At 42.7% G+C, this 23988-nt stretch overlaps 1 protein-coding gene across 8 annotated transcripts in view; it reads right to left on the bottom strand.

Moving 5' to 3' along the window:
• Positions 1-216: 216 nt before the first annotated feature.
• Positions 217-23988, bottom strand: part of pard3ab (par-3 family cell polarity regulator alpha, b) — a 103875-nt gene continuing 80103 nt past the window's right edge. For 6 of the 8 annotated variants that reach the window (XM_052087346.1, XM_052087343.1, XM_052087345.1 and 3 more), the window contains 5 exons: positions 23692-23808; positions 23092-23376; positions 7863-7992; positions 5322-5452; positions 217-4069 (listed from right to left, as the gene is read on the bottom strand). In XM_052087346.1, coding sequence (XP_051943306.1) covers positions 3706-4069; positions 5322-5452; positions 7863-7992; positions 23092-23376; positions 23692-23808 — 1027 coding nt within the window. In that variant the 3' untranslated portion in view covers positions 217-3705. Of the gene's footprint in view, positions 4070-5321; positions 5453-7249; positions 7993-13876; positions 13900-23091; positions 23377-23691; positions 23809-23988 lie in introns of those variants that run through there. The other 2 variants (XR_007967010.1, XM_052087350.1) reach the window with 2 other exon arrangements.

Here is a 23988-nt window from a genome sequence, read left to right as displayed (position 1 = left end):
TTAACATGTGTAAAACACGGAATCCAGTGGTGCTAGGCGTATTGCTAAAATGATATTAACTGCCATAGGGGTAATAATTTTGCACACAATCAAAGTACTAGCAGCATTGCCAACAAGAGTACATGCTGCTAACAGCGTTGATAGCAAAGTTGCTAATGTTGAAAACAAAAAAGTGCTTCGAGAAATGTTGCTTATTAGACGCTAATGATGACAATCTTAGCAAGAATGTACATTTTATTCTACATTTTGATATGTACACAACAAGCGACTTATGATAACATGTCCAAGAAAAATAAACAATTGCACATCAGCTTCCACTTTTCGCCCTACTTAAAAAATAAAATAAAAATAAAGGATAGCTCCAAGATGGCCGATCGCTCAATCCAAAGTGGCCACGGCGGCATTTATAGTCCAAACAGAACAGAGGAAGGAGTACCAGGACTTCATGAAATACTGTAGTATTACAAACACTATAAGCAAAAGTATACTTTCTGCGTGTAAAATATGACATCATCATCAGGCACTTTGCAACATCGCAACTAGCGCAGACACAACCTATTTTCCACATCTGTTACTGTGGCGACCACACACAAATTTCATTTTGTCTTCTCAACTTGTTTACACGCACAAAATGGAAAAAATACATTAAAAATACAATTTAAGAACTTTCACACGTTTAAAGAGTAATGTGATGATGCTGATGATGCTCACTAGTGACCTAGCTCATTAGCATCCAGTCTGGAACGCAAAGTATCATGGCAAAGTTTGATTCCAAAACCGTTATGGCTTCTTTGGAGAGATCAAGAAATGACTAATTTACTTCACTTCATGTTTGCATCTTAACCTAGCCTAGCTAAGCTTTTAGCAGGGGCAAAGGTAATCTTTTGACAAAAACAACACTGAATGGAATTAGCTAGAATTGGGAGTAAATGGCAACAAGGCCGCATTCTCTAATTTAGAATGAATTACAAATCATGAACATGATTATTATGTCGTCAGCTTCGGAGTGTGGCAAGCTTTTCAATGATACCATGCTTGTGAAAATAGGCTAAAGATTAAGAAAGTTATGAACGTTTTGTGGCCATCTCTTGCAAATTTCCCAAGCTCGCAGGGAGAGAGTTATGGGCACATTTCATGCAGATTGCAGCTTGTGGGCACATGCTCATCATTTAGAATGAATTCTGATTCACCAACATACGCGGGTTGGTGAGAAACAAATTGGCCAGAACGTAAGCGTCATCAACGGGATGGTGATTTTGTGAACAAGTTGTACTTGTGAGCAGAGGGATAACATTTCTATTTATTATGAATGAGGTCCAAAGATGCTAACAATGTCCTATCACTGTTTCTGACAGATTTGCTAACGGCGGCGCCAGCGATGTTGCCAACAACGATGCTTGAAAAGGGGCTGTCAGTATTGCTCACAAAGTGGTATCAGAGTTCCTAAAATAGATGCTAACAGCAATGGAAGTAACGTCGCCACCAGTAATGGTAACGAGGCCCCGACAATGTCGCTAAAGACGCATCAACCGGTAACAGGGCCGCGATAGTCTCGCGAAAAAGGTGCTAGCAGTGTTGCGTGTCACCTGACGACTCACGCTAGTTAGCTAGCATAACACTCAAAGGCCCAATTGTGTCAAAGCGAGCTAATTTGTGGTCGTCTTTGCATCTGCTTTTCTTTCTTCTAGCGCGGGCAGCAGGTGGCTGCCGATGAAAAATTCAGAGAGAGAGCAGCTCGTGAGAGGAAGCGGATAAGGGGTTGGGGGGTGAGTAGCAGGACGAGGGTGACAATGAAGTGGGAGAGGGGGGAGGATGATGAAGGCACGGAGGTGGGCTAATGAACAACAACATTGAAAGCCCGGAGCAGCAGGCAGGCCAGCGAGCAGAGCCCAGAGTGGAGGTGGGGGGCAGGGGGGGATTAGATGGGAGTTAGACAGCAAATCAGAGCTGTCAACACTTCCTCGTAGAGCATCCACAGAGACAGCACCTTATTAATTATTCATGAAGGGGGGGGGGGGGGGGTTGTATTTTTATTAGCGACACAGCATGTCCCATTTTTCCATCTTTTTTGGGCAGGGGTAGGGAACTCCGGTTCCTCGAGAGCCATATCCTGCCTGTTTTAGATCCCTCCCTACCCCAACACACCTGATTCAATTGTTCATGATCGTTTCAGGCCGGACCGGAGTTCCCTACCCCTGCTTTAGGGGGACAAGTTTTATGTTGGGAGGCGGAACAGGAATCTCACCAAATCAGGACATGGAAGTCATGGCGGTGAATCGTTTATCGACACGGAAGCCAAAAACACTGTTCGTTCTCTAGGAAGAACCAAGGAAGGAAGAACAGAAAGTGAATGTAGCATAGCATTGAGACGGAAAACAAAAATGAAACATCGGAGGGAGAGGAAATTGATTGAACATAGATATGTGCTGTTTAGCATGGTAGGCTCAGCTTTGAGGTGGCAAATAATATTAAAACCCTCCACTGTGCAGATTTTTTCCTATTCACTTAATTTGGTAGGATGAAGCGCAAGTAAATCGAATATCACTTTAGGTCACTTGTACGCATCTCACAGCAAGGCATTCTGGGAGGTCTCTTTTTTTTCCTGGTGCTGCCACCATGGGAGGTTACACACGTGCTGTACACATGCGCGCAGAGCTGTTAACAGCGATCATCAACTCGTTTTACGATGGCGATTTTCAAGTTTTTTGATGACTTACGAGTTGATCCACAACTCGCAATGCTGACAGAACGTTACTCTGGAGAAATTGACCCGTACACGCTGTCCAAGGTTTGATTTTTCGCCGGAGATCCCGACATTGTTTACTATCTGGTGTTGACGACATGCTCTGTGACACACGCCAGATGAAATTTTACAAATTCACTGGAAGATTACAACAATTTTCTTTGAGGATGGATACAGCGTGTAAACTTCAAAATGGTGTCTGAAGAAGCTGTTTAAGTTGTCGCACAGGTGGCTAAACCAACGGGTGTTGTTAATTTGCTATTATTCGCTATTATGAATAGCAGCGATTGGCGTTTGCCTCAAGACACGTCCGCTAGCAGGCTTGTACTAGCCACCTAGCTTGCTAATGAATCCAAAACATTAGCGGCACAAAGTTTAGTTGGAGATTTTTTACATTTTGTCTATATAAAATAATCACTACGATCTTAAAGATAAGCCGACTAAGTGCTGACAAAGCGATCGCTGCACACAGGAACCCAAACTATAGATTGGTCACGGAGATCTGCCACTTCGCTTGCCGTGTTTTAAAAATTTCTTCAGTCTCCTGGCCAAGGTGCATAATTATCTTTGGTTGGAACACTCAATGACGCAGCAAGATTGCACCATTTTTAGAACAACCCAGAGGCGTGTTATGCAATCAAATGCAAAGAGTTGAATGCTATCCACACAAGATGGTGAGCGGGGAAAAACCCAAACAAAAACAAAGCGGAAGTGACTTCACATGTGAGCGACCTATTTGGGCTGGCTAGCATGTTAGCCTAGCACTGAGCCGGAAAACGAAAAATCTGACGACTGTCGCCAGGAACAAAAATGAAGACAAGGTACCGATTGTGCGTGTCAAGCCATGGCTGGAGGGGGTTCGAACAACGGGCCGCACAGTTTCGGGTTCACAGAATAGATGCCGGCGATAAGCGTGTCACAAAATGGACGCCTCAGATGCCAGGCTAAGCTGGGTCCAACCCTCAAGAATAAAATAGTCGTCCTTTCTCAGAGCCGATGCGGTTGAGTCTGGCGAGCTGCGAGGGCGAAGGTGGCACGTCGTGGCGGTACGGACCTTTGGGGGATGCCACCGGGGAGGCCAGCACGTCTCTGGGGGAGGCCCGCTCCTTGGCCTCCAGCTCTCGCCGCCTCTGCTCTTGCCGGAGGAGCTCCTGCGCCTCGAGGAGGACCCTGGCGTTGACGTTGGCCACGCTGGGGAAGCCGTTTCGGGAGCCCTGGTAGCTGGAGTAACGAGGATTGTCCTTGGCGGTCTGGAAGACCTCCCCGGCCGGGTACGACTTTTCCCAAGAGTCCTGAGAGATGGAGCTGGGATTCTTCCGGGGTTGGCTACACACCAAAATAAAGCAACATCATCTCATGAACACAAATATCAGAATAGAGATGAAAAAAAAATCATGTTTACTCTAAAGCTCATCACAAAAATACACTTTGTGTATTTAAAACAACCACAGCGCTTTGCCTTCTGCAAACTTCGTGCGAGCAGACAATGCAAAAAAAAGGCCACCGACAGGCTCGTCAATGGCAACCAGAGTCACGGTGTTACGATCTCCGATACGGAAGGACCATATCAATTGAATTTTTGTTTTATGTTATCGTATGCATTGTGTATTATATATTATTATTATTTTTATTATCAAAGCCTGATGTGCGAGAGTAAAAATCTCCCCGTGTTGTAAAAATTTGACCCTGTCATGCACCCTATAACCTGATAACATGATAAGCTGTCCACTGTAGTGACCGCTATCCTTCAAAGGGTTAAAAAAAAAAGTTTAAAATTGTTGGCCAGTATATGTCACATTGTAATATATGTTTCTAATATTTATGAATTGTGGGATAGGTTCAGCAACAAGTGGAGTAAAATCCACTTTGTGCAACCCAAATTCCACCATCAGTTGAGCTGACGCGCCGTGCGAGAAAGGAGCCAAGGGTCCAAAAAGCGTCAAACGAGCATCCAAATGCAGACACCGCCAACTGTTTCATCTCCCAGACTATCAATAATAGACGTGTTTATCAGCCAGCGGGAAGAACCCGTCGTCGTCCTCCTCCTCACACTTGTTTCAATGCGATCACCACAACTGAATATCGTCTTTTCTTCTTTTCAAGGAACAGCGAACGCCGCCGTCGCTATCTCCCGCCGTTCGCCGAGTCACGCCGGAAAATAAAGCTTGGGTTTTCTTCTCCCGCACGCTCTGACGGTTTACAATCTTCTCGGCGGTCACGCTCTCCTTTCATTTGGACAAAGACGGCCTGTGCATGAGCTCGAGGGCGGTCGGCGCGCACGTGACAAACATATGAACATAAACCAACTATCGTGAACATAATTCACGTACAACAACGTGCATGGTCGAACAACAACGACAAACGTGTGGACATACATGGCGACATGAATAAACAAACAGACAAAACATGAAGCAAACACATCCAGGACACGCAAACGTAGGTAAACATAAAGGACCGAGACATATTGTAACATGGATGAACAATCAAATGCACAAAAACATCTGCAAACATACGTGGAAATACACAAATAAACATGATACAGACGAATACACGCATTCATACATGAACATCTTCTTACCGTGGCAGTGAGCTGTACTGCCGCTGAGCCTGAGCAAAAGAATCTTCCTGCCGTTGACGCTGCATCTGAACCTCTACCGACACCGAGTGACGACCCGGCTGGTGCCCGGCCGCCGCGCTGGGCCCGTTGGACTGGAAACGACATCATATGACATTATCATGATCCGTTTGAATACAGTACTGTCATGTACGCTCATTTTTGTTGCTGGAGCGTGTTCTTAGTCAAGACTTGGAAACTTTTGACCTGAGGTATGGGCAGCCAATAGATTCAAATAGTATTTTTGTTTTTGAAAAAAAAAATGGGGGATTTTTATTTCAAGACCATATTGCGCCAACAGTCAATATTGCCCCCTAAAACATAGCCTGGACGCTTCAAGGCTTTGTTTTCCTAATTATTATTATTTGTTTTACATCCCGCACCCTCAAAGAGCCAGGAATTTTTTTTATTCCAAAAAAAAAAAAAAAAACATGGCCCCACCACCCCAATATAAATAAATAAATAAATCTGTTTTTCTTCTCCAACTTGATTATTGATTGAAAGTTCTTGCTTAAAACGTTATACAAGTTATACAACGTTATATTGTTATATAAGAGTTACAAGCAGAATTTTTTTCCCCACCTTGTTTGGAATGAAAACAAGCAAGACAGGGGTGGACCCCCCCCACCCAAAAAAAAAGATTACCGGTACAATCAACCAAAGGTTAAGAATGTGACTTAAAACATGGCCTGTACAGTTATTTATTTTTTATTTAATAGATAATACTGCCCCCTCCACCCCCCGCAGTTGAAATAAAGCCATGACAAAAGGAAAAATAAAAATAAAATTGTATTGTTTTTTTTTTAAGTATAAAATTGGGAGATTTTATTTTAAGCTCCACCATTTCATTTGAGTCGTCAAGACTGACAAGTGACAAGGATGACAATGAGCTGCCTGATCAGGTACATGTGCAGTCACTTACCCGGACAAGATGATGATGTCATAATGATGTCATAACGGTGGTCAGGTGACAACAAACAAGACAGGAGGGGACGGAGTGAAGGGAGAAGCATGCTGGACACTCTGACACAAGTTACTGAGGATGATGATGAAGATGTTAGTCAAGGTTAATTCGTGCACTTTGAGCACAACATCACGCCCATATAAGGACAGAGGTTAAGCCCCGCCCCCTTCCTTGCACAACACTCGTATCCATCAAAAAGGTTTGTTTGTGCATTTTCTGCACTGTTCATTGAAAAGAATGACCTGTTTATGTATATCCAAACGATTTAAATTTGGACAGAATTGTTTTCACCCAAATCTGATTAATCAATTAATTGAAAAAAAATAATTGGCAGATTAATTTATCAATCCAATTTCCAAACCTTCTCACTAGGGTTGTATTAAAATAATCAAAAAGGGAGCAGCTCTTCAATTGTAAAATGTACAGCTCGTTTCAGGGTTTTTTACCCGGACACTCGTCCATGTGATCGGTTTTGGAATTGGCCGATCTCAATCATGGTTCCATTGGTTTTGGAAACATTGCACACACCCCTGATCGGAACAGCCCAGTTCATTAAAAAGGATCTTTTTCCATTTTTAAATGTATCAGTTGTCTCAGGATATAATTGATTCATCATAATTCTTGAGCACTCCTGTCATAACTAGTGATCAGTTACATAGAACCATAAAAAATATAATGTATATAAATGACGGTATTGATTCCTACATGTAAGCCGAGAAATTCTGTGTAGAAGGAAAAAAACCCCCATTGAGTCTTGGAGGTACTAAGAAAGATCTCGAGGAAGCTCTAAGACAAAGTTTTTTAGTGTGTGAACGAGGAGATTATGCAAATTGATGGCAAAGTCCTGAGACTCGGTTCCTGTGGTCTGAAATCTTTCAGTTTTGTTGCCCAAACGTTGTTTTCCTTGTTGTGCTAAAGGAGTCAAACGTGTCAGAAAAACTTTTTATTACGCAGACGAAGAGAAGAAAATAGAGTCTCTCGGCTCTCCGCGGATTTGATCGAAATCTAAAAGGCAAACCACATCGGCACATTGACAAATATAAAAAAACGGATGGGGGCTAACAATCACATTAAAAAAAAACCTCTCCATTTGAACAAAAATTGTACAACACAAAACTCCAAAAGTGCTTGATGTTGCTCAAAAGGAGTTCATAAGATCATTTCATCCTTGCGACGGCACACAAACATCGTTTCACGTTCAAACTGGCTCAGAAATACACATAAACTACGTTTGATCATTTTGCTCAATTAAAGTGTGAAAAGGCACCAAATTAAAAAAAAAAATGACAACAGGTGATGAGCTGACAGCCTCTCCCTTGATTTGCCAAGAGTTGTCGACTTGGTGGGCGTGTCCATGTCAACGATTTGACAGAGATAACGGACCAATGAGATTAGTGGTGATGCTCGCATGCAGACAGTCCAAAGGGGTGTGCGCGTTCCGTGTTAGCGTTGGGTGGGCGTCCGGTCTAGTCTGGTCGGCGGTTAGTGGTGGTTAGCATCTCGTCGCTAACGCTGTTAGCATCCCTTCGTCAGACACTCACCCACGGCTGCTCGAAGCCGAACGTGCGCCTGCGGTCGTCATCGGCGTCGGCGTCGGGAACGTTCTGCGCCTGCTGAAATTCCTGCCTCAGCCGCTGTATCCGGTCGTGGTTGCTTGGGGCCACGCGGTTGCTAAACATCAAACACACACGCAGCTCTGTCAGTGAGTCGGATCACGGAAGAGAGATGAATACAAGTGTGTCTGAGTGTGACATATCCACATGAGTGTTGCCGTAAGTATTTGAGAGTGTGCGAATGTGAGAGAGAAACTGAAACAGTCAAGAGTGAAGAAATCGAGTGCGTGAGTTGAGCGAGAGTATCTCTTAATGAGTGAGTCGGTATGTGGGTGTTTATGAGTGTTAGTCCCTCATCTTGCTCTTACTCATCTCACACACGGTTACCGGGAGTGTGCATGCACATTGGTTTAGGTGAGAGATTGATGACTGTGTGAAACTGCGACTGAGGAAGTGTGTGAGAGCGAGAGAGAGAGAGATTGACATGTACCAACGCATTCCAAAAGTTATTCCAGTCTCTGACAATCAAAAGCGATTGTCAAATCAGACACCGTCCGCAATGAAATGTCCCAGGTGTGCATTTCAGTGACATCATCATTGACGTAAATGAGATGCGGCGGTGTTGCCATCCAAACCGATGTTCAAATTTAAAAGAATTAACCAATCAATACAAGTTCCTCCCATGTGATGCAGGTTCAACTGTGCAATATGTTCCTGACAATTTAAAAAAACAAAGTCTTCAAACAACATCATCTCTTTATAGCTCAGCCTTAACATTCAGTCGTATTCACTTTTTAATTCAGTGAATTTAACGTTCCACGAGGAAGAAACGTTGGGATGTTGTTGAATCTGAAGGAGACACTGAGACGCACTGTCACACACACACACACACACACACACACTACTCACTCAAGTCGACTGACACACTCTTGCACACAAACACAGATTACCGGTACTCTTTCTCTCACACATACACACATATTCTCCCTTTCACACACGTATCTCACTCTCCAAGTCACTCACTCACTCAATCACACTTCAACGCAAACACACGCTCACACTGGCTCACTCGCTAAAACATTCACTCACTCACTTCTGCACATAAAAACACAAAAACTTTCATTCGAGCAGAAGACATATTGTGCAACATATTTGAACCAATTAGCACAAGTCATGATAAAAAAAAATGCGATCATCACTTTACGATGCGTCTGTAGCGTCAAGGAAATTAGGCGGTGATGATGATGCTACTGCTGCTAGTCGCCTTTTTACTTTTGAGTGTTGACTCATGGCGCTTCGACACGCCTGCACTCAAAGGCGTCTGCCCTCACCAGGTGCTAAATGGCGCCAACACCGGACGCAGCGCTGCGTTCCTTTCAGAAAGGGCCGATGGCTGGCGGCTTCTCCGCCGGTCGGCGAGAGCGCTCAGATGGCGGGGCATATGCGTGAACTCGCGCTTTTGCCTTTCCGCCGCTCACGCGCCGATTGAGCGTTTCACAGCTCGGTTGCCATGATTGTCGTTATCCATTCGCACTTCGATACTTGGTTGGTTTGTTGTAATGCTTTGTTGTTTGTTGTTTTCTGGTCGGTTTTCGAACAACGTTTGTGGACATTCTCCTCCAGGTCATTTTGTTCTCAGGGAATTGAATCGATGTTTTTACAAATATTTTGGTGTTCAGGATTTTATTTGATTTTTGGCCTAATATTTTGCCTGTTATTATTTGCGTGCATTCTTGTAAAATGTTTGTCATAAGATTCTTGGACTTTTTTGTTTTTTCCCACCCAATGTTTTTTGGGGATTTTACACATAAAAATGTGAATCTTATTTTATTTTGTTGTGTGATTCCTTTGATGTAAAATATTTCATCACATTTTTGTCATACTCTGGGTAGCATTGTTTTTCTTTATGTGTGTAGTTTTTTGTTTTATATTGGTATACTATAATTTATAACAATTTTGTTTTGTTAATATTTTGCATTTTTTTAAATAAATTTGGTATATCAAGATTGTGACTTATTAAAAATGTAGACAAAATTTGATGTGTCGACTATTTCTGAGATTTGGATTTGGATTGGTCGTTAAATTGCTTGCAAATCTGTCAGCCCGATATCGGCGCGGCCGCAAAGCCGCTTCATGGGCAGCGAAAGCTGAGGAGAATCCGGATGACCTGCAGCTCGGTGTCTTGTTGATACGAGCGCCACTAATCTCTCCGCAGCGTCAACACAAACACGGCTTGTTGAGCATGCTAATCCTCGGCTAATGCTTAGCATCCATTCACACCCGTTCCCATTTGGAAGCAAAACGTTGCCCTGGAAATGCTCGACAGCACAGAGCGGCAGTAAGCGACACGTTTTTGTTTTGAATATTAAAAAAATATAAATATTGTTGTATACTTTTAATATAATCAATTTTTTTCATGTTCTTTGACAATTGTGTAGCTTTTAATTTGTGTTTAATTATTTTAATGTGTGCTGATTGTTTTGGTTTAGTTTCCAATATTTGTTTTTGTATTTTTAAAAAAACTCTGTTTTAAATCTAACCCCCCAACATTGATGTATTGTCAGCCATTATATATTTATAATTTTATCCAATATATTGAATTATTTTTGAATATTTGGTTTGTAAAATAAAATAGTCTTTTGTTCCATATTTTTTCATCGAATATTTGAATATTTTCTTGAGTAATTGATTACTTTGCATTTTATTAATTTTAACATTTGTGTATTTTTCCCCCCAACATTATTACATTAATATAATTTTATATTATTAAATAATTTACGGTTAAAATGTTTTTTCTTTCTTTCTTTCCTTTTTTAAAAAGGTTGTTTCAAAAGTTATTTTCAGTTTTAAGAGAGACTTCAAAGTTGTCCTTTAAAGGTTTGTTAAGGGTCTGAAACTCTTATTTTAAAATCTTTTAAGTGATGAAGGGTGAACGGTGTTCCAGACTGTTCCGCGCTGTCGGCTAGCAAGCTGGGAAGGTTTGTAGGGGGGGCGGGGGGGACGCGACGCTTGGGGGTCCACACCATCTTTGGTCGGTCATAAAGACGTCAATGTCTTGCCTACTCAAGCGTTTCTGACAGCTTCAAAAGTTTTTCTTCAAAGTGACGTTACTGAATGAACGTTTTGAACTCTCAAGACAAAACACATAGCATTTAAAAAAAATTGATTCCTGGTTGGGCGTGTAGTAAGCACTGTCGAACAGACGCTGTCCCTTTTCTGAGAACCAACACCATGACCTCACACCAAATGAATCCAATCAAGCAATATTTTATAAAGAGACAACAGGCTGAACAACCAATTTCCTGCTGCATAAAAATGATTGAGGGGAATTGACTCACTAATCCCCCCCCCCCCCACCCCCCATTCCTGACACCAAATAACAAATCAGATATATTACCCAATGACGTCAAAGCTTCATCCAATGCATTTTTATGATACTTTTCAGAAAACAGATGACATATTTTAAGGAACCTTATCAAAGCGAGCGCCTCCCCCCCTACCCCACTTTGCCCGTCAAGGGAAAGAGACAGGGCACGGCATCAAAAGAGCACCAAGGATGGAAAAGAAAAGTCAAAGGGTGTCAGCGCACCGAAGCCTTCACGCTTGATGCAATCCCACCCGAGGATGTCTGCTGCTGTCTGGAGAAGATATCCCAGGATGGGAAGCGCGTTTGAAGGCTGAGCTGAGGGGAGAGGGCATGGCAGCACAAGATAAAGGGAAGCAGGAAGGAAGGATGAGTCCAAGGAAGATAGCGGAGGTGCAACAGGAAGCAAGTTGCAAAAGAAAAGCAGGACAAAGCCGCAAATAGGTTTACCCTCGACAAATTCGGCGAGAGTACATCACAATCCCCCCCTGAGGGATTTTGTAAACGTTTTGCACAAGGAGCGAAGGTCGAGTTCTCCACAGAGTTCAAGGTCGCGAATGTTTGCCAAACACATGCCAACAGCTTAATTTTTTTTTTTTTTAATTGCAAGAAAATTTTGAACATGAACTCAATGTTCGCTACCTTCGCCAACACTCGCACCTTTATGACAGCTGAAATGCTCATTTGTCAGATTCTTGCAAATTATGTCACTGCAAATTATGGCAATGCTGTGTCTCTTTGGCCATTGGATTTCAGAGTTCATAAACACTCATCAATATTATTATTGTTGTTTGTGACATTTATTTATCCGGATAAGGCAATTAAGAAACTCCCAAGTATTTAATCAAGTATACTATTTGTTTGAACAGAAAATAAAGAGGGGAACTAGGAGAGGTTATGATGTCATTTACATTTCAAAAAACAGAAGTTATTCATTTACGAATGTTGCACTTTAGTTTACATATTTTAATGTTCATATATTAAGATTTGAATGAGGCAAAATAACATGCTTTTTCTCTCAAATATATTGTTACAACCATTTGTTTCAGATGTACTGTAATTATTTTCTGTATAAAAATTAATTTGGTGTTCAAAGTCTTTTTTCAAACTTGAGTCTTGAAAAAGAAGGGGTCGTCTTATAATCAGGTCCGTCTTATATTAGAGCCAATACGGTAAAAGAAAAATCTTTTTGAACTCGAAAAATTCTTGTTTGACGAGTTCAAGAAAAAACGAATCAATAGTTTTGTGTTTCATCTTTCACCAGTGCTCCGTATAATCCGGATAGTCTTGAGTGTCAGCACCTTCATGTTCCCGCCGAACACTCAGAGAAGACGCGGAAAGACTGATGTGGGGAAAAAAATAAAAAATAAAACTGACGTGGAAAAAAAAATCAAAAGGCAAAAAAGGTTTGCGCTTCTTGCGTCTTCTGCACTTGCGAGAGCGACGGCGCTCGCCACGGGGCCAACGACAGGCGAGCATGCATGAATTGCTGCAGGCGAATATTTTATAGATTAGACGGACGCCACTGAGGAGGAGGCTGGCGAGGGCCTCAAAGAGATTGGAAAGGGTGGAGTGGGGCGGGGGGGGGGGGGGCTAACATGCTACGTCATGGTTAAGTGATTAAAGCGGCGAGGTGGAGGGGGGTCAGGGTTCATAGTACGTTTTGGCATCACGTGAAATCAATCCCAGGAGAACATGCTCGCTGCTTGATGGCAAGCCAGGGGGGGTCATAAATAAGACATTAAGGAGATTGAAGTGGGTCGCGTTGGGGGCTCGGCTTGACTTAAGTGTGCCACTTGTGTTGTTAGTTGTGCGCCTCGGTCGTTTGTCACGGCGAAGGCGGCGAATGCGTGCGCAGCTCTTCGCATGTGGTTGATGATTTACTGCATTGTGTCGCATCGGGGCCGCCGCTCAGTCGGTCGCCATCAGGTGACGTCATCGCGCATCATAGCGAGAAGTCAGGCTGCATCGCTACACTCGTCAATCTCGTTTACAGTGCTCTTGGCGGCGGCTATTAGCAATCACATGAGAGCAAATGTTATCATTGCTCATTTTGATGCGGCATGATAGTGGTGAGTTCAATTTTTGATGGGGGGGGGGGGATAAATTCTGTGTGTTTGGGGCGGAGGGGCTGGAATAGAGAAATGACAATTTCTATGAGAATAGACTATTTGAAATTTGCTCAGGTTCCAAAAATAGCCCCAGAATACACACAGAAAAACTAAACAAACAAACCCCACCATTACTTTGAGTGAATTTGTGAATGTTGACCAAAAGATAGGTCAAATTTAAGTCGATTTACTTGCGACACAGGCAGACAGAAATAAGTCTTTCAAGCACAAAGCATTACAACCACCTAGGGTATCACAACACCTACTAACACACAATTAGAACACAGAAAAGAAACCACATCAAATCACAATTTGATGTCATTTCCATGCAAATCGGGAAACCAAATACAAATAAAAGGTTTGTTGCATCTTTTTTGGAGGGGGTGGGGGGTGAAAAGGTCAGCCGGTGACTTGCGTCAACGCAGCACTAAAAAGACTTTCACCCGAAATGACTGTTTGGCATGCCCAAAAATTTGCAAACAAACCAGCATTTGCTTCAGAGCTAGGAAGCTACGAGCTAGCCGTACCTTCTTGCGTGAGCGTGCGATCGCTGCGTTGGTCCAGGGAGCATGAACAAACATTTCAACAGTGTTTAACGTCGCTCTCATTCTGAACAACATGAAATTTGGGAAGCAAGTCCATGATGAGTAGATCGACAAACATCTTTGAAGGGACCAGCATGGAAAACAAAACTGCCACTGCGAGCTTCTTTTTCCCATGGGCAATGTGTCCATTTTCAGGGGTCCTCATTTTACACACAAGCGCACACGCACACACACACACACACACGCACGTGAATATAAAAGTAAGTACCTGGATTGAATGTGCATGTGTGGACTCTGAAAAGACAAATAAGTGTTTGGGATTGAATGAGATTTTAAAAGACATCATAAGTGGACTTACACAAAAGCCGTTAGATCCCAATCTGGCAAACAAACCGCGAGTCTTCCATTTTATTGTGTCAAACCTCCATTCGTCACCACTCACAGATCTATTTCTTATTCGGATGACACTGATATGTGTCATATTAACATCAATGATAACCTGCTTCAAACTAATATCGATCACGACAGGCGGCCACCAACTATGTGCATGTAGGTTTTAACTATTGATCCCATCATGAGAAATATGGAAGATGAGAAGGGTGGCGGACTATTACGGCCGATTGATACGTGACAGTTTCTATTCTCCGACGGCCAGTGCGAACACGACCCATCCCTGGGCTAATTAGTGCAAATAACGACCAATCAATGTGTCGCACTTCCTGTGGAAGTCCTCTTTAGACTTGATTGATGCCGCAGTGCTACGACATGAACGGCCGATCAATTCTGACAATTAAGACCCATGGTATACACTCGAATGTTTGCATGATGAACAAGCAGTTGAAAAAGGAGGAGGAAAAAAGAGAGAACAAGACAAAGGAGAATGAGAAGAATAAGAAGAAAAGGGAGATGAAATGGAGCAGAAAGAAAATGGTGAAGATGGAAACGGAGAATAAGTGAAGGTCGAAAGTGGCGAGATGATTTGTCAACGTCCTGATTTGTCATCGCTGCTTCCTCAAGTCTTGTTGAAATTTGACCCTAACAATAACTGATGAATTTTGTTCCCCTCTAAATCTTTTCCAAAACTATGCTTCATCTCATGACTAAATCTTGCGAGATTTCAACTCCATCTTCTGAGACGTCACGTGTTTTGGGATCGTGTATCCAGCTTGATTTCACGCTTGATTTCCTCTCAATGCTTTCCGCCCACAGTCAACGATAAAAGCTAAATTCCCGCCTGCGGGTTCGACCGCCGCGATCCAATAACGTGACTTGGCTGGCTCACCGCCTTCGCCTCTAGGCGGCCATTACGCGACGGTAAAATGAGACCGGTCCAGAGCCAGACGCATTGTGAGAATTCACATGCGCTCTGAAGCGACCTTACAAAGTGTTCAAGGCTGCTAACCTACAAAAATTCAACAAAAGTAAAGCAAAGCTCGTCACGTGGAGAGCTTTTGCTACTGTAATCGTTAGCCACAGGCCAGGAGCACAAAAAATCCCCCGTAAGGCAGCGACCTAGCCTCCAACATGTCTGCATCAAAACACGCCAGCCGTCCTGCTGCGTGCTTGCTCAGAACCGGAACGCACGTGTTCACATGTATGTATTGTCAGGCCAAAACAAAAGTGAAGAAAAGAAGCTTGCCGGATTACAAACAATCTTGCGATGCTGTCGCTGATGTGCGAGAGGATGAAATCAACAGATGCACAACCTCAGCGGTCGACAATGATAAATGAGAAGACAACAACAGGCTTCAATCATGCGTTTGTCTGTGTGAATGATTTTGTGAATGGATAAATGGGCCTTTGCATCATGCTACATACAGAAGATTTGTGTGAGTTGACAGTTGTTTACATTGCACCTATATGTAAATTGCTGTACATGCCCATATTGTGTCGGTAAACGTACAGACTTGTTTATTGTATGTGAGCGAACGGACGGCCAAATGCTTGTGAGTGCGTGAATAGAAAGAAGGGCTTTGACAACGTGTGCATCTAAAATGTTTTTTAAAAATATTTGTTCAATTTTTATGACATAATACTGTGATTTTTTAAAATCTTGCAAACAAGAAATACATAAAAAAACTAAAACTAATACTAAAACTAAAAAAACCCTGACAAAACTGCAAAGACTAATTAAAACTTAATAAAAAAATACACGGACTGTGATGAAAATTCCATCACTATTCTAACCGTGGTGTGGATGCAAATAGATACATGTTTACAGTTTGTAGATGCACAGACATATGCTTGAAGTGAATGAATGGCCTTCCATTCATCAAATGTTTTTCATATGCTATTAAACAGAAGAAGCAACATACTGACATGAAATGTGGGTCACCAGTCTTTTTGGAGCACACTGATGACACACTATAAAGACGATAAAGACTCACCCCCCTATCTCTGTCAATCCCATCCCTCCAATCCTGTTCTCCCCTGCTGCGCCGGAACAAAATCCACGCACTGCCACCATTAGCGTCAGGGCTGGTCCAGTTGCAGATAAATGTACCCGTAAAAAAAAAAACTACCCCCGCCCCCCTCTCTTCCTGCTGTGCTATTAGTACCGCACTGAATATTAAACACCTTAAGTGGATTCCACGCTGACATTAATGGCTGCCTAAAAGGACTCTCGGAGTTTTGCCTAGATAAAAAGCCTGTTGACGCGGCACAACGCGTCGACTTTGAATGAAAGCTATAAAAGTAGGAATTATAGTTGTCTGTGATTGCATGCTGTGCTCGATGACGCATGAATTTAGCTTTGGATCACAGAGGTCGACATTAAGACGAAAAATGATAAATTTGACATTAAATATAGTGGCTTAGCAAAGTATCCCCCGCCCTCTCCCCAGAACCTTTTGACCTTTGACATTTCGGGCTGCAATCATAAAGATATGAAATTCGATTTTTGGTGAGTGGTCATATTATATTTTCAAATTTTGAAAAAAAAAATTCTTAAGAAATGATAAAGTCAAGTCAACAGTATTTATAGAGCACTTTCAAACAGCCATCGCTGCATACAAAGTGCTGTACATGGAGCGAATTAACATACACAATAAAGAGTAAATGTGGGGCGGGAGATCTTATTCAGGCCCCTTTACTGTCAGTGCCACCAGCTCACTCCAAAAGTTCCAAGACTCGGCTGTCCCTCAAAACTTTCAGCCCAAAAAAGGAGAGCACTGATCAGAGATGCAGCCAAGCGGCCCATGATCACTCTGGATGAACTGCAGAGCGCCAAAGCTCAATGTGGGAAAAATCTGTCCATTCCACAAATCTGGCCGTTGTTAAAGACTGGCAAGAAGAAAGACATTTCTAAAAAACAACCATAAAATATCCCATTTGAGGTTTGTCATCTGGAAGACAAACATGTGAATGAAAGGTCAAATGAGATCAAAATTGAACTTCTGGGGGCTAAATGTAAAATGCAACACTGCAGATTACGCTGAACAAACCGTCCCCCCTGTCAAACCACAGCACCATGTTCTGGGACTGCAGTTTGACAGCGGAGACTGAGAAGACATTTTGAGTTGATGGGAAGATGGATGGAGCCAATGCAGAATCTGCGGAAAGACCTGCACACTGCTCTACACAAACGATCTTCACCTAGCCTTACTTTTTGACCACACATTGTTAAAATTTACACCACGTAGGTTTTACGTTACAAAGAATTTGTTTGGCAAAAAACAATTTTCAGGTTCGGTCTTAGGCCACAATAGTTTTTTTTAGCGGACAAATGCTTAGTTTTAGATCAAATTCGTTTAGTTTTACACCTCAAATGTGTACTTTTATATCAAATGGTTTGGTTTTCGACCACAGAGGTTTCACTTTAGATGACGAAGGTAGTTTTCGATCACATCGGTTTCACATTTTCGGCCACAAAAATTTAGTTTAAGACCTCAAATGTGTGGTTTTGCACCACAAATATTTAGATTTTGGTTTACAAATTATTTAAATTGAGACCACACAGGATTTCAACCACAAAAAGGTTGTTTTAATTATCAACCACATAAATTTGCATTCATACCACAAAGGATTTGCCTCCCCCCACCCAAAAAAAAAGAGTTCCAAGTACAATGCCCGTTTTTTCTTTTTTGACTGGATTACTTTTAGGACCGCATTGGTTTCATTTTCAACCACAAAGGATTAGTGTTAATCAAATGAAAGCAGATGATGTTCAAGAGAGAAACCGTGCAGCAGATTATGCATGAAGAAGGATTAAAACAACAGTGTAATCCGGGATTGGCACATTCATTAAGTGACACCATCAGACATGACTCGAATTTAGTAGCCATTAAACACATCTTCTAATGGTTCACATCTGTTTTCATCCCAAGAGGATAAGGAGAGATTTTTTGTCTTTCTAATTGGGAGCAACGATAATGATGTCATATAGGGGGGGGGGGGGGGGGGACATCACCTGCTATCTTTGAGAGGAGATCTCCTCAGTCAGCATTCAGACCTTTTAAGTGTACTGAGACGTCCACTCCCACGTCCATTTAAGTTTCTTCCCGTGGGCATAGAACTCAGTCGAGGAGTTTTTGGCTGGCGGCCAGAAGATTTGCTCTTGTCATCCCGCCGCCATGTTACAACAGCTGCCAGGCCACTAAAATGTAACTAAACGCACACGCGAACTAACACTGCGTCAACGGCATGTAAGAGAAGCCTTTTTGAGGGCCGTTTTGATCAGACTGAACACCTCAAAAATCACCAAGAAATTGACTCATTATTAGATGTCGCTATATAGGAAATTTTTCAACCAAGCAATTAAAAAAAAAAATCTATTGTTATTTGGGGGGTGTCGGGTCAAATGATGGCTGGTTTAAGGAAGTCAGATTTTTCATCATTTTAAGACTTCTCATTCCCAAAATATGATCATAATTAGGGATTAATAATACACCAAAATACGGAAGTGACAACATTATTTTGTCAGTATTTTAAAAATAAAATTGACGTTGAACGAAGCCAACTACAATCAAATTTAGGACTTCATGATTGATCATTAGAGTCAGGCGGCTGTGATGTCATGTCAATATTACTTACGTAACATTTTTTTTTCTTATTAAATCTTTAAGTAATGTCGGGCTAATACTCGATTTTATAACCAAGCTATCATTGGTGAATCTACTCATTCAGATCTCCACGATACTAAAAATGTTGGCTATAAGGACTCATTTTTCACGAAATAAGACCTTCATATCAGAAAATTGAATTCACATCCATTAAAAATTATTACTTTATTGCTGAGGTCTGACTGAATGATTGGTGTGAAGGAAAAGGATAACTGAGACCAGAAGTGTTTTGGGTGGTTGGCTACAGATCGTTAATCTTGGTTATTTGTTGTCGCCATCGCAATAACATTGAAACTATTACACGCTGATGTCGCATTGGTAGAAACAATTGCAACATTTGCAGTTTGAACTCATTTGCAGGATGAGGGTAAATTAGTGGAGTGTTGCATTGTGGGTAACACACAGCCTGAAGCGGCTCGTGAAGTACAAACCAAACGGGAGAAAAGAGAAGATCAAGCACAGCCAAGCTACGAAAGCAGCAAAAACCAAAACAAAAATAAAAAAATTAAAAAAAAGAAAAAGAAAAAAAAAAGGCAGAGCTGTGCAAATCCTTCCTTTGCTGAGGTGGCTACTTTCCCGCCATAGTTAAGAGTAGCGAAGGAAGGCGCTTCACATCGCACGCCGGCAGCGAAGGTCCGTTAACATTCTAGTTTACGTCATCAGCCTTTCCCGCGTGCGGAGTGACGGCGACCCCTCTGGCGACGCCACAAGACGTTCTGTTCCCACCATGCCCACCCAGTTCGCACATGATGAAGCCAACGCGATTGGCGATCTGCGTCCCTCTCAGGTGTTGAGTAGAACTCGACTACTTTGGCACAAAATGTTCCTTCTCTTGATGTACTTGATGAGTGTTCAAGAAATGAAAGTGAACGCCAAGTGTCGGTAAGAAGCCCCCGAAAAAAAAAAAAAAAAGAATTGTGGCATGCGATGCTCTCACCGGAGATTCTGGAAAGATGATTCACAATACCTTTTTTTAAAATTCAAAGTAAGAAATAAGCCAATGTAACAACTTCACTATTCAACATAAAATTGGGTACTGTGTTCCAGAATAGGACACACAAAAAAACTTTCAAGGACCAAGCAACTGAACAGGAAGTCGGCCATTTTAGTTCGAAGCAGCCATTTTGCACTCAGATGGATACACTGAAATGTTCGAAAAAGGTTTGAGAGGGATCAAGCACAATTTGAAAACAAATCTTAGCCAGCACAAAATGTCAAAAAAGAAATGTTTCATCACGCAATTTATTTACTCTGTATGCAGCTGACCCTCATGGCTGACCATATCTTTCCGCACCGAAGCATGACATGACTACTCATGGTCTGAACAACATCCAGACTTAGAATCTTGAGGGGGCATAATGCCGTACAGCTCCCACAGTGTGAGGGAAAGGGTGCACTTTGGTGACACTTTTCAGACAGTTCGAGTGTCCAACAGAGGTTAGAGATTTTAAAAATGAGCCTTATTTGGACAGAGGAAGTTTCCACCTCGCAGTGACATTCTTTTTAAAAGTCATTTAAGCCTCACACTTTTTACAACACGAAATCATGTTAAGCATGTAAACATTTAAAAAAAAAGTCTTATCGGGCTATGAAAAGGCAGACAGGAGAGGCAAGTCAAAGAGACGCGGCTGGTTTGTTTGCAGGCGGTATCTTCCTTTTTATTTTATTCCCTCGGAGCAGATGAAGCGTAATGGAGGCCGTTCAATAAAGAGCCGGGAATCAAATCACTGCAAATCCCCGGGGGCTTTTCTCTCAGCGTTCCGAGTGGAGGATGAAAAAAAAAAAAGAAAAAACAAAAAAGGCGCTTAATTCTCATGATCATTCAAAGACGAGCGACGAGTGTTGTTTTTGTTGTTGCGGATAAAGCTTTCAAACAATAACTTAGCTGTCACCAGTTCAGCACTTGAACAAGAAAAAAAAGCGGATTGCCTTCCGCTTTTACTCTGTGGGATTACGACGCCGTGCTAGATGTCAATCATCCACCCCACATTCTTCCCGGGAAAACATTTGTGCTGAGCTTTGCAGAATATTTAGTTTGGCAGGATCAAGACGAGGGAGCAAGAAAAGTCCAACAGGTTTCCCCACAGCAAGGGCCAAAGGGCGGGACCAAATATCGGCAACAGAAAACAGCCCTGCCTGCATTTCGAAGGCAGTTGAGTTATTTTCAAAAGGAGAAAATATTTGCATCTGGCAGCGATGAGCCGGCACACATATTCAGCAGCAAGTTGACCAAGTTGGTCTCAAAGTGCTGCTCTCGAGGTACTGCGCCAACAAAAGATGTGGCCGTTCTCATTTCTCGCGTATGCATTATATCGCTTCTAATATTTTGGACGATTAATTAAGAGTTACTTTTATGATTTTGGGGTCAAACTGATTTAAAGGTTGGGACTGTACCTGGAGAATTTAGTACTTATTTTGTGGGTTCACCTCACCATTCAACATTTAAGCAATAAATCATTTATCAGTTTTGTGGTGATTTAATGTACACAGATTTTTAGAATCGCCACAACTACGATGGGCCGTCTCAACAATAGAGTACTCAATGTCCCCCCATTCTTTCCCTCGGGATGTGGGAAAAGCTCCGCCAGAGGTGGGAGTTGAAACTCCTCCTGACAGGGGATTTCACCAGACGCTCCCAACACACCGTCACAACGCACTTGGGTCTGCCAGGTTGGACCAGCATCTTTCCCCACCATTGGAGTCAATTCACCACCGGTGGTGATCAGTTGATAGCTCCGCCCCTCTATTCACCTGAGTGTCCAAAACATGCGTTCGCAAATCCGCTTATATGACCAAAAAGTCAATGATCGAACTGCGGCCAAGGGTGACCTGGTGGCAAGTCCACATATGGACCCCCCCTTATGTTTGAACACAGCGTTCACTATGGACTTTGATGTCAGTGTGACTGCATCAAACAATTACAAACTTCTGAACTTTGGAAAAAACTAATCTCACAGCAATTCCCACGAAACCTAACACTGTTTATGTTGTACTTATCATGTTAGTGCCACTGGACTGGCCACTTAACAAACACCCCCCCCCCCCCGATTGCCCAAATACCGTACTCAGTTCCTTCCCTCTAAGGGGGTGCGCGCGAAGGATATCCACTTTCTGTTTCTCTATCTCGGAAGGGTATTTATTTTAGGATTGCAGTGGTGGGAATGGACACAGTATCCTCGGACACAGTTGGCAACAATGTTGTTATTGTGTCATCGCCATGGCAACAGCAGCAGGGGAACACTTGAGACCCTTTCAAGCTGTGCGTCAAAACCAGATTTTATAAATGTAACAATTTCACACTAAAATGCCATTCCCCAGGTAATATTTGAAGTGCATTAGTTGATGCCATACTTTGAAACCATATACATGATTTCATGCGATTTCATGTTTAAAGCCATCTTGTCTAATTAATGCCACATTATTGGATGCCATTTTGCGCATGAGATTTTGCTGTTTGTTGTCGTTAGCACGAAAACAGCTATTTTTCATGGATCATCTTATTATGTTGTCATCTTATTGTTTCTGTGTTCGTTGGATTCTGTGCCGTCTCGAGGAGCAGTGAAAATATGACAGACAGCTGGTCAGCAAGCGAGAGCACAAAGTAAAAAAAAGAAAAAAGAAAAAAAAGGTCAGACGTTGCAAAGGTTTCATTCCAGGAGAAGGCTGCATTGTGTGCTGACATTTTGCAGCCATCTTGTGATTACTTTCCCCTGCAGGTGTGATGACTGACGCTCTAGTTTGCGCCTCAGGCTCATCAGAATGAGCCCGTGAAGACCTTTCACACAAATACCAACATGAACTGGTGGAAAGGTTGCACACCGGCTGTCCCGTCACACTTGCAGAAAAAAGGCGGCAAGTGGATGGCGATAGTCAGCAGACATAAAGACATAATAAGACACAAAATGGCGAACGGATGGTCATCGGCAAGGTTGTGTTAACCATCGTGAATTTGGGGACAATGTGTCTATTTTTCCAAACAGCTGGTCTATTTCCTGGCCGGTCGAACCGCATCACTGCCGGCCCCGATCGCCGATCAGCTTTCATGTGTGACGGCCGCCGACCCCTCCCAGCCATAACTGACCCAAATCAGTGGTCAGTATACGCAACAAAAAAGCAAATGGTGTTGAGTTGACGTACCTGTCTGCAGAGGGCGGTCTTTCGGGCCGTGCCTTGCTGACTTGTGTGTAGAGGGAGTCCAAGTGCTGGTGAGCATTTAAGCTGGGGTAGTGCTCGTGGTCATCGCGGGGGGCATGGCGGTCGCCGCGGGGGCTGCCGTGCCCTCCGTTGTTGAGTGGGCTGACGCCGGCGTACAGGTGCTCGTCTTCAGAGGACCTCTCCGGAGATCGACTCGCATCCAGGATCTCGGCGTAGTCCCGCTCCCGTGCCTGACGCTCCCGCAGCTCTCGTGTCTTGGCCTGGATCCTGCCAACCCCAGAAATGGTTTTTAATCACTCAGAAGGGCGAGTCATGGGTGCCTATTGAATTCTATCAAACAGGTCGGCTCATAATTGCAAGGAAAATATCACTGTGGGCGGATTTAATAAATTCTCACTTAGGGGTGGGCTCACTTTTGTTGCCAGCAGAGTACTAAACGGAGTACTTTAAATGATAGCAATACGGTTATGTCTTCAGTGTTGTCCGATGAAACAAGATCACAAAATATTGACGAAAATGTTTGAGGTTTTTTTGTGTTATGAATCACTGCATTTAAAAGTAATTGGAATGAATCAATGTCACCTTTCTTGTTCCATCCTCATCTTCAGCGTCTCCTCATCCGAAACTTGCGTCTCTTCCGTCCGCCATTTGTTGGAACCTTTGCGATCCATCCTGTCGTCTTTGCGGTGCTTCCCAAACCTGGAATCGTCCAAATGCAATCGTACAAAGTGTACGCAGTCACCCAAACACTCCCATTACTTGTCAATTCTAGGTTTGCTTAGCAATCAGCACAACTTCTACATTGATCCTTTTCAGAGAATGATTCTTGTCAAAAAGTCAAACTTATTCGCCGACATGAAGCCGGTGAGCCAGCATCTA

The sequence above is a fragment of the Hippocampus zosterae genome, chromosome 15 (genome assembly GCF_025434085.1).
Source record: "Hippocampus zosterae strain Florida chromosome 15, ASM2543408v3, whole genome shotgun sequence".
Classification (NCBI taxonomy): domain Eukaryota; kingdom Metazoa; phylum Chordata; class Actinopteri; order Syngnathiformes; family Syngnathidae; genus Hippocampus; species Hippocampus zosterae.
The sequence above is the reverse complement of the archived record's forward strand: the minus strand, read 5'-3'. Positions and strand labels throughout refer to the sequence as shown.